At 40.3% G+C, this 19884-nt stretch overlaps 1 protein-coding gene across 3 annotated transcripts in view; it reads left to right on the forward strand.

Annotated features, from left to right (window-relative positions):
• Positions 1 to 19884, forward strand: part of NCOR1 (nuclear receptor corepressor 1) — a 144944-nt gene that overhangs the window by 82195 nt on the left and 42865 nt on the right. For all 3 annotated transcript variants that reach the window (XM_059997383.1, XM_059997381.1, XM_059997382.1), the window contains 6 exons: positions 1627 to 1689; positions 3713 to 3852; positions 6894 to 7020; positions 12296 to 12815; positions 15680 to 15809; positions 18352 to 18547. In XM_059997383.1, coding sequence (XP_059853366.1) covers positions 1627 to 1689; positions 3713 to 3852; positions 6894 to 7020; positions 12296 to 12815; positions 15680 to 15809; positions 18352 to 18547 — 1176 coding nt within the window. The remainder of the gene's footprint in view (positions 1 to 1626; positions 1690 to 3712; positions 3853 to 6893; positions 7021 to 12295; positions 12816 to 15679; positions 15810 to 18351; positions 18548 to 19884) is intronic.

The following is a 19884-nucleotide window of genomic DNA, read 5'->3' on the forward strand; positions in this document are numbered from 1 at the left end:
GGCTCACGGGCTTCAGTAGTTGTGGTGCGTGGGCTTCAGTAGTTGTGGCTTGTGGGCTCTAGCGCGCAGGCTCAGTAGTTGTGGTGCACAGGCTTAGTTGCTCTGTGGCATGTGGGAATCTTCCCGGACCAGGGCTTGAACCCGTGTCCCCTGCATTGGCAGGCTGATTCTCAACCACTGCACCACCAGGGAAGCCCTAAATTTGTTGGACTTTAATATCAAAGTCTTTCGAAAGAGAACATGAGCCCCAACCTTACTACCTAATACAGCTGTTTTTCTTTTTCCTGTGTTGTAATCCTAGTGTGCGTGCCACCTTGTTTCCTGATGTTCTAACTGGGCACATGTCATGAATGTTTTCTACTTTCTAAGTGATCTTCATTTTCACTTTCAATGGCTTCATTTTCACTTTCATCTCCTCCCGCCTTTAAAACTAATATGGATAGCACTTTAATGAAAAAAAAATCTTTATTCGCATAGCATTTTCTTTCTGTTAAATTAGTTTTCATGGAAATAAATTCTTAGACAAGGGAATACGGGGTCTAAGAGTACACGCATTTTTCTCTTTCTTATTAAAGACTGTCTTCATTAGTTTATAATGGGATCATATTAATGATGAGTACCATCATTGGTGGTTCAGTGGTACCAAGTTTATCATAACATGAAGTATGAAAGAAATTGCAAGTTTTGGAAATAACAGGAATGAAGTGAAGGAAACAATTGGACAAGCAGATGGGGGCAGATCATGGTGGGCTTTGTCTGAACTGCTTTGCTTACAAAGTAGGGAGCCTACAGAGGTTTTTAAACAGAGGAGTGTTGTGATTAGATTGGTGTCTTAGAAAGATAACTCTGGTGACAGTGTGGAGGAGGTGTGTTTGGGGTAAGGGCTGGAGGCTGAGGGACCAGCTAGAAGGGCATCCTTATTCATTCAGTGGTCCAGGCAGCGAGGGGGTGTATTCAGGAGACCAGAATTGACATACATCATTGCATGTGAGTGGTAGATGGATGGAAAGATTTAAAAATTAGTCTAAGGCTTCAAAAATCAGTCTGAAGATCCTGATAATAATTGGAGTGACTGGGTGGATGGTAGTAATGTTAATTGAGAAGGAGAATATAGCAGGAGCTCATTTTAGGCCTGAGAGTCTCAATTTTCTAAAGTAAAGGAGAAAGTGTTCAGTTTGTGATCCATCTGTTTGCTAGATTTCAGGCACTGAGGATGAACACAGGGACTTCCAGGAGTTCGGGGGAGATGGGGGTTCAGAGAACAGGAGAGGACTGCGCCTGCCTGGGCAGGAAGCAGAAGGGCGGCTGCTTCTTTTGACACTTCAGGAGAGAAGGGATGGAGCTCTAGGAAGTGGGGAGGCACCGCATTCAAACATGTGGACATGGATGGAATGTTAAAGAATGTTGAGAAAGACCATGGTACTGAGGAGTGTGGGATTTTCCCCTCTATTACAGTAGAGGAGAGGCTGATACCATCCTATTTCCATAGTTTCTTTCACCTAATGCTTTAAAGTGGCTTTATGTCAGATAAATATTTAGGCTGTAGATTATACGGTTGGTACCATATAGTCTATGAATGAAGGACTTCATTTTTCTCTGGCTTATTGGGTTCTGTCTTTATTTCAGTTTCTACAGAACCTGTAGAAACCTCTCGATGGACAGAAGAAGAAATGGAAGTTGCTAAAAAAGGTAAATGATAGTAGTTCAGGTTTGTTTGTTTGTTTTTAGGGTTATTGGTAATGAGTGAGATGGAACTAATTTCTTTTTAATTGAAAAAAAAGAGTTCGTTCTTCCACAATGGTAAGTAGAATTTAGAAGTACACTTAAGAGTTCTTTTTTTTTTTTTTTTTTTGCGGTACGCGGGCCTCTCACTGCTGTGGCCTCTCCCGTTGCGGAGCACAGGCTCTGGATGCGCAGGCTCAGTGGCCATGACTCACAGGCCCAGCTGCTCCACGGCACGTGGGATCCTCCCGGACCGGGGCACGAACCCGTGTCCCCTGCATCGGCAGGCGGACCCTCAACCACTGCGCCACCAGGGAAGCCCAAGAGTTCTTTTTGATGGTGTGGTGCCCTGTAAGGTGCCCCAGTGTGCCTTGTTTAAGAGGCCCACTTCTGAGGAATTTTTCTCTCTCATTTTGTTTTGAATGTCTTATTAGAGAGCAAGTAAGCTACTTTCAGTTTTCCAGAATAGTTGTGATTAAATGCTATTAAAGTTTTGGAAGGTATTTGATATAAAAACTCTCTATTTAAAAGTTGCATTTAATAGAATGATAAATACTTTCTCAGTTTGCATTTAGTAAGGCTAAGTTTGATTATAAAATGATTCAGAGGAGAGAGCATGGACTTTGTAGCCAGACAGATGAAGGTTTGAATTCTGCTTCTGACACTTTGCTAGCTGTGTGGCCTTCATCTTACTCTGGAACTTTACGGATCTTGTGTTCTTCTGTTGTTTCTTATAAATGTCACACAGTTTGAGATTGAACTAAAATTTCTAAAAGGATAGATAATTGGTTTATAAATAAAAAATTATTTTTTAAGTAAGCTGATTTTGAGAAAGATTAGCCAGCTCTTTTCAGGGTTAAGGATTTACCTTGTAGTTCTAAAGAGAAATTATTGCAAATAGCTTGAACTTTTAGTGACATGTTTCAGATTTATTTTCTGTTTAGCTGATAATGAGTAATGCATTTAAGAATCATATAAAACAACCTTACCAAAAATACAGCAGTTTAGAGTGTTCTGTCTTCAAAATATTTTTGTTTGAAGTTTATTGCCATGGTTAGCGCATCTGTGACTGTCATGCTTCCGTGTATTACTGTCATCTGACTGTCCCAGCGTCACAGTGGAGTAGTTAGGTGTCAGCTCTGCCACAGCGTGCTTTTGTCAGGTGCACGTCCTAGCACGTGACTGCTCAGGCACCACTCCTTCCAGCTTTTATAGTCAGATGTCAGCAGGATCTGGAGATGATCTTCCAGTTATCATTGTTAAGGAAGCTACTGGTGTTAACCTTGGGAAATTGATGTTTTCCCATAAATTAATGAATTTGTACTAGAACTTCCTGCTTGGATACACCTATGTCTAAAATATCTCTCTGTATTTATGCATTTATATATCCATACTCGTTTCACATATGTATCTGTGTGCATACGTGCGTCATTTGTTGGAAGAAATGTCAGATTGAGTAGGTTCCTGTGATGTATTGTATTACAACAGGTCTAAAAGGAAAAAAAACTGGTTAATATTTTTGAGGGCATCCTTGATTGGGAATGGACTGAAGACATGCTGATTATAAATGGAACCTTAAGTATATCTTTACTTTGTGTTAATCACTTACGTTTGATTACCTTATTAACTTTGTATTGATATACTGTTTCCAAAGATTTAGAAGTACTGTACCTAATCACTCAGTTTACAGTGTTTGGGCTCTTACTGTGTGTCCAGCATTGTCCTAGTCTTCTGGGAGATATATAACAAGGATAAGGTTGAGTTCTTCCATTGATGAGCATGTTTTAACTTTGGGTAGAAAAATAGAGCTGTTAATGAGTTTTGTGTGAATCACATTTCAGCAAGCATTGAAGTATATCGATAAATAATTGAAAAAACACTTTTAGTGTTAATGATTGTGAATGCAGTGAATTAAGTTGATTTTATCATTTTTCTTGTTGCTTTATCAGGTGGCTCCTCGGTTAATGTTTGGTCTGTTTTTAAAATCCAGGTCTAGTAGAACATGGTCGTAACTGGGCAGCGATTGCCAAAATGGTGGGGACTAAAAGTGAAGCCCAATGTAAAAACTTCTATTTTAACTATAAGAGACGACACAATCTTGACAACCTCTTGCAGCAGCATAAACAGAAAGTGAGTATATCAGGGGTGGTGAGTCTTTTACTTACTGTTTTTTACTTAGTTTTTGTTTTTGAGCTTCAGAGATTGGCTTTGAAGGAAACTTTTTTGTATCTTGTATTTTTTTTTTAACATCTTTATTGGAGTATAATTGCTTTACAGTGTTGTGTTAGTTTCTGCTGTATAACAAAGTGAATCAGCGTATCTTGTATTTTTATTTGTGTTTACCTGTAAAGGGAAATGCTGGTTTCTTGGCACAAGTTGACGATTTGTTTATTTACTGATAAGGAGTAAAATTTCTGTTGGTACTAATGGCGATTCAGTACTTTTGAGTTTCTGTGGGCTGGATTTGAAAAATATAAGCATTTTGGAGTTTGAATTGAAAACTTTAGTTGTGTTTACCGTGTTGATTGAGTTGATTTGTCATATTAAAAAAACATTTTCTCAGAAAGATTCCATGGGGTAAAAACTAAAAACCAGCAAGTTTTGAAAATTATTGAAAGATTATTGAAAATTCCTTAACCAGGAAGTTCCAGTGTTCTCAGAGTTCACAGAGCTCTTTGAGGGTTCCGTGAAGTCAAAGAATTTTCATAAAAATATTCAGATGTTTCCTTTTTCCACTGTCCGGACATTTGCATCCGTGGTGTCAAAGCAGCTGTGAGTGAGAGTGCTGGTGCCTTAGCAGAACCGGGCGCCACCGGGCACCGCCACGCTCAGCACGCTCTTCATCTCCAAGCAGTTGCAGCTGTGTTTTGTAAATGGCAGTTTCACTTAAGAATGCCCTTGATGAAGCAACTGAAAATTGGCTTTGGTAAATCTTGAGCCTTACACACATCTGTTTGACGGTGGGAGGGTGCAGAGAGCCCTCTGCCCGGTCCTGGTGAGCCGTGGGTCTCAAGGGAAGGCACTCTTGTGTCATTTGAGTTCCAAGCTGAACTAGGCCCCCCCCCTTCCATGGAATGTTATTTTTAATTAAAAGAATGACAGAACAGATATGGTTTTTCAGACCTGAATATTTTGCAGACATCTTCTTGAAAATGAATGAGGCTGTCTTGAAAGAAAACAACCATTAGTATTTGTTGCCACTTTTAAATTTCCAGCTTTCAGGCAAAAATTAGAATTTTGGGAAGTGTGTATCTCTCACCGTGAGCTTAATTAACATCTTCACAGTACTCAGACTTTTCTGATGAGATTAGTGGTAATAATAACTAATGTGATATTTTGATATGTAATGAAATGTATCCAAATTTTAAAAATCTCTGTAACTCATTTTCCAAGTGACCAACTCATGATGTCACAGTGTATGTTGGGTATGGATAAAAGATCCATAAAATGTTCTTTAATACACCAAAGTACAAGATAGAGGAATGCATCTTAATAGAGTACCAGAAGTGTATCGATACGTTTCAGATTTCACGTTGCAACTAACCTTGAGTAGAGCATTTTATCCTTTTTAAAAAGATTTCAGGAAAAAATGACAAAATGTCTAATACCTGTTAAAACTCAGTGGAAGATTTATAGGTGTTACATTTCCGTTTAAAACGAATACTCTCATATAATGAAGCAGGGGTCTGGAGGTGCAGTAGCTCACTGCGTGTGAGGAGAGGGATGTCGCCGTCATGGTGAATTGCTGTCTCTTCTGCAGCCGTCCAGGACAGCGCCCCGCAGAATGGGTGGATGCTGCCAGAGGAGGGTACAGGTGGGGCACTGAGAAAACGCACAGAGCAGCTATTAGCTAATGCTCAAAAATAGAGCATTCATGGAACCTTCTGAAGGCTTTTTAGAAAATGTACCAGAGGAGTCTTCCCTGTGTTCTTGCTCAGAACATAAGGATGGGTTTGTTTTTGGTCTTCAGAATTTCATCTAGTTCTATTACTCTGATGTCAGAAAATGGATTTTTCTCTTGACTTAATTAATGCTTTAGGTTGGATCCTAAATAGCATATTCATATCTAAACTAAGAATAAGAAGAAACGAGAATAAGAGTATTGGTAATTTTTCACAGTTGGGGTGTGGTAATAGGAATCTGTTATGTGTTACCTCTGAGGAATCTCTCCCTGGGAGAGGCTGGCAGCTGCTGCCTGGTGATGTGCAGGGTCTGTAGGAGGCACAGAACAGAGGACTGCCAGGGCCAGGACCCTAGAGATAGTACAGTAAATGGCTAACGCCTTACATTTACCTATATAAACACATACACTTACAGACAAGTGACCCCAGTAGAAGAATGAACAATTTTACGTAAACATGTAGTTTTCAGAAGGGAAAATCCTATTAAAAAAAAAAAAAGGTATTTGTTCTCATTAATAGTAAAAGAAATTCAGTAACAACTATGAGTTGTTGCCTATGAAATCATATAATTCTTAATGCTAGTGAAGGAAGGCTATTGCAGCATTATTAACAACCTGAATGCCTTGAAATAGGAAAATTTGAAATATATATTGGTAGAGTGTTTTAATGGGATCATTAATAAAAGCAGTAACCTTGAAGCATTTGTAAAGTAGGTGTGTGTGTAGTTCATGATTATATTGTTAAAAAAAAGATAGGATATATAACTACGTAGGGCCATCCTGTTTTGTTCACATGTGTACATAAACATTTATACAGACGTATATGCATGTAAAAGACTGAAAGGAAATGCAGCAGTATACCTAGAATCTCTAGCTGCTAGAATTATGAGCAGTTCTTACTTTTCTTAACATACTTTTCTGTCTTCCACATTCCAACGTGTTATTTTTTATTAGAAAATAAATATATGAAAATAAAAAGCAGGAGTTTTGTGGGTTTTGGCTATTTGTACATGTATAGCGATGAGTAGTTCCAAAAACGGCTCGGACATAACTTTTGATCAGTTTGATGAAAGCCATCCATCCACCTGCACAAAAGGCCCGTTAGTGGATCCCCGAGGTGACTGCACTCCAGCCAGAGTGCTTGTTGGACACGCAGCCTGCTGGTCTGGTGTGTGCGTGCCAGTGTTCTGCCTCACCTCAGGTGTGAGAAGGTTTGTTTCTTTCCTTTTAGTTACTTAAATCCCAAATAGCAATATTTTCACTCCTTTAGGCCTCACGGAAGCCTCGTGAAGAGCGAGATGTGTCTCAGTGTGAAAGTGTAGCTTCCACCGTTTCTGCTCAGGAGGACGAGGACATCGAAGCCTCCAACGAAGAGGAAAATCCCGAGGACAGTGAAGGTATCTCAGATCTTCCATCTGGTTGTGGCTTCTGCTGGCCCAGATGTGTGACGTGTACCTTGGTCATTTGACTATCTAGGAATTGCTTCATTAAGGAAACGTGAACACAATGCATTTATTCGTTCACTCAGCACATATTTATTTATGTAGCTCCTAAGACGGCCCAGGTGCTACATCCAAAAGATCTTGAAGATGGTGGTCCTGCCTCAGACACTAAGTGCCAACATCAGTAAAATGTCTGTGTGTCTGGATCGTTGCCACACGTATTGGTTCAGTCGGTATCATCAGTTACATTTCCCTTTTTATTTTATTCCATTGAGCTTGATTTATTTCAGTGTTTACAAAGCTTCCACATGTCATATTGATGTTTTCACGTAAAAAGTATTAATGACCCAGAGGCACTGGCAGAAAAAAACGTCAGCCCAAAAAACTTAATAAAATCCTTTTTGTCACTTGAACAAATTAATGACAACTTCCTGAAAAAGCAAATATTTTCTTGATTTTTTTCCTAATTAAAAAAGTTACCTAATTTATTTCAGTTTACATTACTTTCAAAGTTGCCTTGGATTTCTTTTGAAAACTCTCCTCTTCTAAAGTGGGGATTTTCACAGTGATTTCAGTAGCTCTTTATATATTATATCTTAAACATGTTCATGTTTTTATGTATGCAAATATTCCCTCCATCTCATTTGCTTTTTGTTTTGTTTTATCTTTAAATTACCAGAGTTTAAACTTTGCAGGTAATTAGAGCTATTTACATTTTCTTTTGTAGGCTCCTATATTTTAAGCTTAAGAGGTTCTACAACTTCCAGGAGTTTTACATTTTGTTTTATTATTTTTTTTCTACAAGTTGTCGTTACTGGGTTTTCAGCTTAAAATTTGTCTTGAAATGGGTTTTGGCTTTGAACAGTAAACTTTATTCTGTGAGGTTTTGTGAAAAATGAGGCAGCTGTTACAAAAGTAAAGAGACCGTTGGAGTAGGCTCATCCTGGGGTAGAATGAGGGTCCTGCAGACAGTTGGCAGGGAGGGTGTGTCTGACACTTTGAAAGAGGTCCTCAGAGTTTGTTAATTTTATTTATTTTTTATTTATTTATTTATTTTGCGGTACGCGGGCCTCTCACTGCTGTGGCCTCTCCCGTTGCGGAGCATAGGCTCCGGACACGCAGGCTCAGTGGCCATGGCTCACGGGCCCAGCCGCTCCACGGCATGTGGGATCCTCCCGGACCGGGGCACGAACCCATGTCCCCTGCATCGGCAGGCGGACTCTCAACCACTGCGCCACCAGGGAAGCCCCAGAGTTTGTTAATAGGTTTGTAGCTGGTAGCCAGTATTCCCTGGGTTATAAATGTACATGAAGCCTGTATTTCACAGACTGGGCGGCTTAAACAATAGAAATTTATCTTTTGGATTAGGGCCCCACTCTTAGACCTCATTTAACCTTAATTACCTCCTTAAGGTCATTATCTGCAAATACAGTCACATTGAGGGTTAGGGCTTTAACATAAATTTTGGGGGCAGGGGGACACGATTCAGTTCATAAGAAGGGCCAAGCCTATTTGTCATACACATGTTTATTTCAGAACAGCAAAGCCTATCCATGCATGGGCTAACAGATTCCTAAAAACTGAGCACCAGAAAGTGACTTTTTTCCTTCTGTTTCTCTCCTGTTACTTTGTCTTAGTGTGAAGCTTTTTTCAAATTGTCAGATAAGGTGATTAAGGTTAAGTGAGGTATTAAAATCCTGTTTCCATCGGCTCTAGTGTGGGGTAGCATGGTCACGTCATGCCCATTTATACATATGCTTGTGTCGTGACATCTAGAATAGTTTCCTATTAATAGGAAATGAACTTGCCCCTAGAATTGTGGGATCTTCATTTCCTTTGACTTAATTTCATTTGGAAAGTGCCGGAGAAAAGAAAGTACACTGTGGTGTCCACGAGCTATGCCCCGTCTCACTGCCCAGCTTCCGGAGACCCTGCAGACCTCCTGTTGGTTGTGGGGTCGGGCTCTTGCCCACGGGAGAGGGGAGGCGTCTGCTGAAAGCAGAGCCTCCGTGTCTGGCTTCCTGAGACACGCCTCTAGCCGTTGGAGTGTCTTTTGTGACTAGATGAGTTAAATCAGAAAGACCAAAACCTTACCAGAATCTGGATGTGTTCTTGTTCTAAATCGTTCCTTACGGTGTTTTGGCGGGGGAGAGAAAAAAAGGCACTCACATTTGGCTAGTGCTTGGTGAAGCGCTGTGCCTTGGAAATATTCCTACTCTTTTGTGGCTTGGAAGAAGAAAATAACTGAAAAAGTGCTTATGTCAGATGATATCATCTGTGTAATCACTAACATGTCCTCCTGTATGTGGAAGAGAAATGACTTGTTCATTTGTCCTTGGGTTTGAGGCTTTCCATCACCATATGTATAGAAATGAGGATGAAGTCGGGCTTTTTGTTGGCCTTTCAGCATTTTGGTAGCATCTTTCACTAATAGTAATTGCTGCTGTATATTGAGACCTTACTACCTGTGAGGTGCTCTTCTGAGCTTTTGTCTTTTGATTTTGTTTTTATTTTTGAGACTTGAAGTCTCATCTGAATCCAGGCTCATACATCTAACTGCCTATTTAACATCTCTACTTGGATACCTAAGAGTTAACATCCAGAGCTGACTTGTGTTTCCCCACCACTACAGCCTGCTTTCCCTCGAGTCTCTCCCTCGGTCCGTAAATGATGCCAGCTCTCTCTCATACCCCACATGTGGGCCATCAGCAAGGGTTGCTCACTTGTCTTTAGATGCATTATTTAGACTCTCGTCACATCCGCCTCCCTCCACTGCTGCCACCCTGCTTCCGAGCCCCTGTCACCTCTGGTGGCCTCTGGATGGGTCTGCTTGCTGCTGTTCGCTCCATTATGTTTTTTTCTTTCAAAGAACAGCCAGAGTGAACCTTATAAAATATAAATCAAGTCTCTCTCACGCTAATGCTTTTTCTAATTTTCTTGGATTTTCTCAGGGACTTATTTTTTCATATAAATTATAAATTGGTCTGCGTAGTTTAAGAAGTTTTCTTACAAACCGCTGGGATTCTCATTGGAGATATGTGTATTCATTTTAGGGAGATTTAAAGTTTTATGTTGTCTTCTAGTCTATTTTAAGAAAATAATTGAAAACTTAACTTGAAGTGAACATCTCTGTGTAACTATTTATAGCAGTGTCAAGTTGGAAGTAGCCCAAGGATCCACTAATAGAGGAAAGGTGAAGTAAATTTAAAGACACATTCACAGCCATTCATTCACTTCTTACTTCAGTAAATGTTTGAGTCTGCTCTGTGCCAGGCACCCAGCCTTGTGCTTGTCTCTAGGACTTAACTGATAAGCAAAATATATGATCCTTGCCCTTAATGGTATTTACAGCCTAGTGAGAGCAACAGCAAGGAATCAAATAATTGTGAATAAATGTAAAATTGTAACTGTAATCAGGACATGTGCCGTAAGAGCCATAGTAGCAAAATTCAACTTTGTTAAGGAAATGATAGAAGACTTTTTTTAAGCATGTGGGTTTTTTTTTTTTTTTTTTAAGCATGCGGTATTTGATCTAATATCCAAAGGGGGAAAAGTAGGTGAAAGCCGTTCAGAATGTATGAAGTATGTGGTAGCGGACGCATGGGGCATTCACAGAACTGAAAGAAGGCCAGTGATATGGGACACAGAGAATGCAGGGCTCGAGATGAGGCTGGACACTTGCAGCAAGGCCACGCTCAGGAGTTTGGAACTTTATCCTGGGAGCAGTGAGGGGGAGAGAGTGTGAGTGAGTTGTGTGAGTGAGTTTTGGTAAAATTTGGCTTTTAAACTCACTCTGGCCTTGTTGTAGAGAATGGTCTGGGGTGGTGGTCAGAAGAGTCGGTTTTGGAGTTGAGTGGCAGTTGTGAAGTTGAACAGAAATGGCTGGATTTGAGGGATATTTTTAGAGAGAAGATCTGTGAGACTCATCGAGGCAGGATATGGGGACAAATGAGAGGAGTGTTTTAAAAGGTGACTCCTAGGTTCCTGGTTTGTTTGTTGGATACTAAACACTAAAAAAGAACTTGAGTTAGGACTTGGGAGAGTTGAATACCTGTCCAGAGTAGGATATAGTGAATTTGTGATTCCTTTGAGATAATCTGGGTAAAGATGTCAAAACGCATTAAAAGTATATTTATGAAATGGTACAAACGATGGGAAAGACCAGTGTTAAAAAATCTATGTGATATTGTTCTAGAGCTTTGTTGTCTAATGTGGTAGCCACTAGACACACATGTGGCAATTGAGTTCTTGAAATGTGATTACAGTCTTCCCTCTGTCTGAGGGTCCTGCAGTTCAACCGTGGGTGGAAAATATTCAGAAAAAAATTCCGGAAAGTTCCCAAAAGCAAAATTCCACAGAGTGGCAACTCTTTACATAGCATTTACGTTGTATTTACAGCTATTTACACAGCATTTACACAGTATTGTATTACATATTACAAGTAATTGTAAGTAATCTATAGATGATTTAAAGGATACGGGAGGATTAGGTTATATATGCACATGCTGCTGTTTTACATCAGGTACCTGAGCATCCGTGGATTTTGGTGTCCGTGGTGGGGGCATGGGGGTTGGTCTGCAGACACCAGGGGACGACTGTAGTCCAAATTGAGATGTGCTGAAAATGTGAAATACAATCAGATTTTGAAGACTTAGTACCAAAAAAGGTAAAACCTCTTATTGCTAGGTTTCTATATTGGTTACATTTAAAATGATAATATTTTGCACATACTGGATTAAATAAGGTCTATTGTTGAAGTTAATTTTATCTGTCTCTCTTTTTACTTTTTTAACATGGCCACCAGAAAAATTAAAATTACAGATGTAATGTGCATTATGTTACTATTGGATGGTGCTGTTCTAGTGTTAGCTCTCCTGGGTAAAAAGAAAAGCACAGAAACAGGCTGGTAGAAATAAACCAGAACGTTATCATTTATGGGAATGTTTTTTGTTTAGTTTTGTTTTTCTATCTTCCTTTGTTTTTCAAATTTCATATGGATTATTTTTAGACATTAAAAGCTTTTATGCTTCAGTTTCTGAAGGCCAAGACAGTTTGATGTTTCCCTTTCATACTCTACTTATGAAACAACTTTAGTTTTCCCAATGGCTCTAATACTTCAGTGAGGTCATCAGAGGATAGTTCATCCTGAACGAGTACTTTCAGGCGTGGCTGCTGTCACTAGCGGACGCTGTTCACTATCAGATTTTTATGCTGTACCATTATCTTCAAGGTGCTGAAAATAGTTCTGGTACAGAAAGTGCTCCTTCTCCTTCACCAGTTGAAGCTGTCAAGCCCGGCGAAGACAGCACTGAAATCGCGCCTCCTCGGGGGACCACGCCCGACCCCGTGCCCAGGGCCTCTCCGTCGCCGGCAGTTCCGAGCACAGAAGCAGCCGAGGATGCCAGTGTGGAGACCCAGGCGAACGACAGCGTGGCAGTGGACACAGCAGAGCCGATGGACGTGGGGCACAGGGAGTGCGGGGCTGAAGGCACTTCTGCTCTGGACCTCCCCTCGGCCACCAAGGCTGATGCTGCGGATGTGGAAATGCCAGAAAGCAGTCCATCCAGAGTCGAAGGGGACCCCAAAGACAGAGATCTGGAGAGAGGCAGCGAGAAGCCGGAGCCTGGAGGCGACGACCTAGGGGTGGCCCAGCAGATGAGCGCCCCGAGGCCCGAGCTCCCCTCTGACCACGACTCCAGTGCCACATGCAGTGCCGACGAGGATGTGGACGGGGAACCCGAGAGGCAGCGGTGAGGCTCCCTCCTTGACCTCCTCCTGCTCTTTACTCTCTTGGTTGCAGACTGAACCCCAGGGCGGTGCTGGCTGCTGAGGTTACTCCTGTAGAAATACTGGCAAGTGAGAGAGTCTGTCTGCTTTTATTTATTTTTTTAAAAAATTATTTATTTATTTATGGCTGCATTGGGTCTTCGTTGCTGTGTGCGGGCTTTCTCTAGTTGTGGCGAGCGGGGGCTACTCTTGGTCGTGGTGCACGGGCTTCTCATTGCGGTGGCTTCTCTTGATGCGGAGCACGGGCTCTAGGCGCGCAGGCTTCAGTAGTTGTGGCTCGTGGGCTCTAGAGCACAGGCTCGGTAGTTGTGGCGCATGGGCTTAGTTGCTCCGCGACATGTGGGATCTTCCTGGATCAAGGCTCGAACTCGTGTCCCCTGCATTGGCAGGCGGATTCTTAACCCCTGCGCCACCAGGGAAGTCCTTCTGTCTGCTTTTAGTGTTGGGTTCTGATGCTGTTCCCCTGATTAAGTAACCAAAGAGAATTGTGTGATCATTATTCTTCAATGAGAAAGGTTTTAATTTCTTTCTGTATCACTTGTTACGTGTGTGCCATGTTATGATAGCAGAGAAGGGGCTGTCAGCTCACAGAGCTGTGGCCTGAGCCGCTTCTGTGGCAGAGCCGTGTGACGTGGTGGTGAAAGTGGAGGTGTGGGGGGCGCTGGCTCCAGCTTTGCCCCCAGACCGAGCAGCCTCAAGCCAGGCCTGGGGGCCTGCACATGACATGTGAGAGATGCTGAGGGCGAAGATGGGAGCTGGAGTGAAAGTGTGTTAGAAAGCGTAATCAAGATTTAACTTAGTGGTCATTATATAACGATCACTTTTTTGTATCAGTTAAAACTGTAGGTTATTCATATTTGTAATTCAAAATATCAGGTACAATACAAATTACCTTATAAGTACTTTTAGTCAAATTAATAATATGCAAATATAATCTTAATGGTTTTTATAAAAATTACTGTAAAAATACATATTTTGCAGGAGTAGATGCCAACTTCTTTAATATATTTAATTTCCTGGGTGTTTCCTTTTCCTTGAAAGCAATGGACTCACCTAGAATCACAGTATAATGTTGGATTGGTGCAAATTCTAGAAATGAATTAGACTAAAACGTCGTTTAACCAGAAATCCAATCCACTTCTGGTTTTTGTTTTTGTTTTTTTCCCCTTTTTAATAAGAAAGAGGCTCTCAGGAGATAGCCAGGTTCTGCTCAGAGCTCAGTTTCCATAGTGTGTCCTGGTGTCACTGTGCTTTCAGTCCATATCCAGTATATTGTGCATCTTACGTATTCTAGAATGAGACTTGGTACTAGAATAATATTGAACATAACAGTGATGATTTCTCCAAAGAGGTTTTTATATGGTAGATACTAGAATTTTAATCAACAAGAATTGAAATAATATAGGGCTCCTACTTAACCGTTGGTTTTGCAGAAAATTGAAGATTCTAGCCCTCTTTTCTTCTCATGTCACAGTAATCTAGATTTTAATTGTCCCAGGCTTTAGAGTAAACATCAATGGATTCAAGCTGTGTGGTCCTTTTTACGCATGCTTTATTGAAATATTTCAACTAAAATAAGAGTTACCTGTGTTTCACACTGCTAGTTTCAGTAACTTTTTTTTTTTTTTTTTTTTTTTGCGTTACGCGGGCCTCTCACTGTTGTGGCCTTTCCCGTTGCGGAGCGCAGGCTCAGCGGCCATGGCTTACGGGCCCAGCCGCTCCGCGGCATGTGGGATCTTCCTGGACTGGGGCACGAACCCGCGTCCCCTGCATCGGCAGGCGGACTCTCAACTACTGCGCCACCAGGGAAGCCCAGTAACTTTTTTTTTATAATCAGTAACTTATTTATAAATTTATAAATGAAGGAAAAATTAGGATGGCAGTAATCTTACAGGAGAGGAGCATCCTAAGAGATGACCGTGACAATAATCGTGAAATTCTGAAATTCCTTATAAATATATAGTGGTCTCTGGATGATACTCTAAAGTTTACTTCACTTCCAAACTATCAAAATAACACTTTCAGTTGTCTTCTATATCTTTAATATTATCTTTATTCTTTGTGTAATATGTAAATTGTTTTCTTTTACACATTCTAATTTTCTTACCAATTTATACCTTTGAAAATGTTCATCTTTCCCCAGTAACTGACAACACTGGGAAATATGATGGAACCTGTAAGGTATTGATGTAATTTCCCCAGTTCATACGTTGGGTGTCCTAAACTCAAGTGTATGTCCTGAAAATGAGTAAAGCTGGTGGAGTGTGAGATGGCAGGGCTGTGACTGGGGAGCACGGGCTGGGTGGGGAGGGCAGCCCTGCGAGTTCAGCCCGCTGTAGCATGGGAGTGCTGCCTCTGCGGTGCCATTTCTTCCCATTTTTCATGAGAAACCAGAAGTCTGGATTTTGGGTGAGATTCTTGGTTTTAAAATGATGGTGGTTTATTCAGATGTTTTAAAAAAATACTCTGTGATCCTAGAGAAACATTCTGTTACAGGTAACATAGTTTGTAACCTATGTTAATGATAAATTAGGACCTAACTTTTTATAATGGCCCTTGTTCAGACTGTTCTGTTGGTTAGATGCAGATGATTAAATTCAGATAAATTTCAACCTATAAAGCAACGTTAGGCTTCTTTACCTAGAAAATTAGCACTGTAGATTTTTTTCCTGACTGTTGAAATATGCAAAGTTAATGTGATGTGTGTGTGTGAGTGTGTGTGTGAGTGTGTGTGTGTACATGTTAACTTAAAAGGAATTATGGTGATTGTATGTTTAAAGTTTTAAATAAGAATATATTGATTTATTATTTTAAATTGCATTTGCAGAATGTTTCCTATGGATTCAAAACCTTCATTGTTAAACCCCACTGGATCTATACTGGTCTCGTCCCCAATAAAACCAAATCCACTGGATCTGCCACAGCTTCAGCATCGAGCTGCTGTCATCCCGCCAATGGTAAGTTTTCAGTGTGAGTAAGAGGTGTTGAAAACAAAAACCTTTAGAGACATTTCTTCTCTTCTTTAATCAGTGCTTGTTTTTTTAAAAAAATTGTGGTAAAAAGTCACATAACATAAAATTTACCGTCTGAACTCTTTTTTAAGTGTTCAGTAGGGTTAAGTATATCCATTTAACCATCACTCTCCTTCCCCCACTTCCCCCAGCCCCTGGTAACCACCTTTCTACTTTCCGTTTTATCAATTTGGCTATTTACATAAGTGGACTCATACAGTAAATATTTGGTTTTTTGTGGCTGGTTTATTTCACTCAGCATAATATCCTCAAGATTAATCCATGTTGTAACACATATCCAATTCTTCTTCCATTTTAAGACTGTTGTATAGACCACATTTTATTTATCCATTCATCTGTTGGATACATTGCTTTTTCAAATGGATTCATTGTGATAATTGATTGAAATGGTCATTTCCAATTAAGGAAAAAAGAGAAATATAGTGCTCTAGCCATAAATGTTTGTAAGTTCTGTGTTTGTTTTGTTTTGCTATAAGACAATAGTAGAATAAATATATAACTGGGTTTTGAATATTTAGAATAAATTATAGAGGTTATGGTTAACTTTAGTATACAGTTCCAAATCTAGTTTTATTTACATTTTACCTTATTAATCTCTGTGAGTTTGACTACCTTTTGATCCTGAATTCCAGTCTTGGGTATTGATCTTTTACTTAGTTATGTTCTAGCTCTTGCTTTATTTCAGAGAATAAAAATTTATTTCGTCTCACATGACAATATGTAAAAGTTAAGTGTGTGCTTTTTTTAAAAAATAAGTTTATTTATTCATTTATTTAATTTTTGTCTGCATTGGGTCTTTGCTGCTGCATGCGGGCTTTCTCTAGTTGCAGTGAGCGGGGGCTACTCTTTGTTGCAGGGCTCAGGCTTCTCATTGCGGTGGCTTCTCTTGTTGCAGAGCACAGGCTCTAGGTGCGTGGGCTTCAGTAGTTGTGGCTTTCGGGCTCTAGAGCGCAGGCTCAGTAGTTGTGGCGCACGGGCTTAGTTGCTCCGCGACATGGGGATCCTCCCAGACCAGGGCTCGAACTCGTGTCCCCTGTATTGGCAGGCAGATTCTTAACGACTGCACCACCAGGGAAGCCCTAAGTGTGTGCTTATGATAAATAGGCTAACCAAAAAAATCATTAAGCATTTGCTCATTCATTGATTTACCCAAATGGACATTTATTGATTGTCTACCTAGTTCAAGATAACATTTTTAATGCTGTGTGGAATATCATGATCTCTGACTTCAGAAAATTTAGAGATTGGTCTTGATAATAAGACATAGAAAAAAATCATAATAAAAATTTTAAAGAATTAAAATATGATGCTCTCTTAGTTTGAAAAATATACTATGGGTGATTCAAAGGAAGGAGAGCTTCCTTCTTAAAGAGACACTTAAAGAAGACTCCATGTAGGAAATAATGTTTTGGTTGGACCAAAACAGTTCATTTTGCTTTATAGCAAAAGGAGGAAAGCCATGTTTACATATAAGCCAAAGCACAAAGGCAAGAAAATTATGTGTGTGTTATGGGTGCAGTGAAAAATCCTACTTACGGCAGTGGAGAAAACTCTGGAAGTCTTTAGATAACAGGTTCTGAAAGAGTCAGATCTCTTCTATTCCCAGGACTCTTTTGTGTTCATCAAGTGATGGACTGAGTTAGGGGCTGTTTATTTAGTGTTGGACAAAGCAGCTTGGGTTCCTTCATGAAGTGGGAGAGACAGAAAAGAAGCAGAGAAAACAAGCATCTAATTGCAAATTGTGGCGAGTGCTGTGTGCTGTGAAAGAGCGGGAGGGGGTTTGCAGTATGTTTTGGATGGTTAGGGACGGCCTGTCTGAAGAGGTGACGTTTCATTTCCATCCTGAAGAGAATTGGTATGATAATGAATTGGTTATAGGAAGAGAGGAGATGGAGTCCAGTGTGGCTGCCAGGTTTCTGGCTTAAGCTGCTGTGGTTCTGTTTCGTATGATGGAGATTGCTGTAGGAGAAGCATTGAGTTTAGCAAATGAAAAGTTCCGTTTTGAATATAAGTTTTGAGGTGCTTTGAGATATCCAAGTGGAGTTGTTAGGTAGGCAGTCTGTGAGTATGGAACTTGCAGGAAAATGTATTAGAAATAGAAGTTTATGAGCCGTTAACATACAGATGACATTTAAATACATAGAAGTGGGTGCGAGCACCTGTGAGAGGGCAGAGAGGAGGGTGGGACCCAAGCCTGAGCCACTAGGGACTCAACATCGTGATTTAAAAGCAAATGGAAATATTGTGATTTCTGTTTTGATTTCTCTTACCACAACTTTGGGATTTATTTTGTGTTCAGATCTGAAAGTAATTGTTTAGCATTTTAAGCATTATGCTTGAAGATTTGATTAAAAAATGATAAAATCACTTCAAGCAGTCATATTACAGAAAGAAGCATTACTTGCCACAGATGGTAATTACTGTTTTGCTGGTCATTGGGCGTATTTAGATTTTCTTCTTCCTGTAGGTTTCCTGCACCCCATGTAACATACCGATTGGAACTCCAGTGAGCGGCTTCGCCCTCTACCAGCGACACATCAAAGCCATGCATGAGTCAGCGCTTCTGGAGGAGCAGAGGCAGAGGCAGGAGCAGATGGACCTGGAGCGCAGGGGTTCTGCGAGCCCGCGTGGCGCCCCCAAGAGCCCAAACAGAGAGTGGGAAGGTAGGTAGCACTCGCGCCACAGAGAACTTTTTTGGTGGGAAACAAAGCTATACTTGAAAGCAGTGTCCTTAGTGCTTAGGAACTTGATTTATGGCGCTTGTCCCTCACAGATAAAATTGACCTCAGTTAAACTAAAGAATGCCAGCATTACTGACCACAGACGGATGGCAGTAACATTTTCAATAGTCATGTTGTTAATGTGAATTTTCTGATGTTCACCTTAATGCCAGATGACTGCATAAAAGCCATGCTTTACGCTGCATTCATCTGAGTTTCCAGAGTGAGAATTGTCCTGTCCTCCAAGCAAATCAGAGTAACATTCTAAATCTCTGATATGACAGGGGACAGCTCTGTGTAGCATATAGCTAGTCAGACCTTGACTTATCCCTCGCTCTGGCCATGGGCAAGCCACTTGACCTTCTCAGCTTTAGTTTTCTCATCTGTAAAGTGCAAATAATATATCTGTCTGTCTCTTTGTCTAATCTAGCTATATCTCTGCCTTGCCAGGATTACAACCTGTAAGAAAGAATGAGCATTCAGTATTGTTTTATAAGACATGGCTCAGCGTCATTTTATGTACAATATAATAAGTAATAGTAGTATATTCGTATATGCATAGTGTAACAGATACCACGAAGGTACTGTTATCGTTGTACGTCACTGTTATTTCAAGTGACAGATTTGAGCTGTGCATGCTCTTTTTAAGTAGGTGCATGATACACTTAGTTTCTTTTAAAAAAAGAAAAAAGGGAGCGATTTCTAAATTTTAATAACTTCTTGTGGCATGGTAAGAAAATGGCACATGTATTCTGGTTGATAATGACTTATGGACTATCCAGTATGATGTGTGTAGCGTATAAGACTATTAAAGTCTTCTCTGATTATGGTTTCATTTTTTGTAATGATTCAGAAGACTGTAGTACCTGACATAGATAAGAGCTATTAGCTGTAGAACACCATGCATTTCAAGGGCTGTTTAATGTAAAAGAGGAACTGTGCTGCTTAACTGATCCTGCTGACTCCCCGCCCCTGTCACACCAGTAATGACTTATTAGTTGCATGACACACTGAACCTCTTATGTTAGAGTTTTACATATCAGATTGTTAATGTTTTAAATATAAATCTTATGCTATTAAAAATGTGAACCAGAGTGATTAATACCCACCAGGGCTGTGTGTATAATAGGTGCTAAATGAATATTTCTTGAATGAAGGTAAAAAAAAAAAACATTGTTAACCTTTGGGCTTTTAGTATATTGCCTCTAGGGAATCCTTAATTCCTAACTCAGTAATTGACATAATGTATACCCAGTAATTACATGTTAAAGGAATGATTA

This window comes from Delphinus delphis, chromosome 19 (genome assembly GCF_949987515.2).
Source record: "Delphinus delphis chromosome 19, mDelDel1.2, whole genome shotgun sequence".
Lineage (NCBI taxonomy): Eukaryota > Metazoa > Chordata > Mammalia > Artiodactyla > Delphinidae > Delphinus > Delphinus delphis.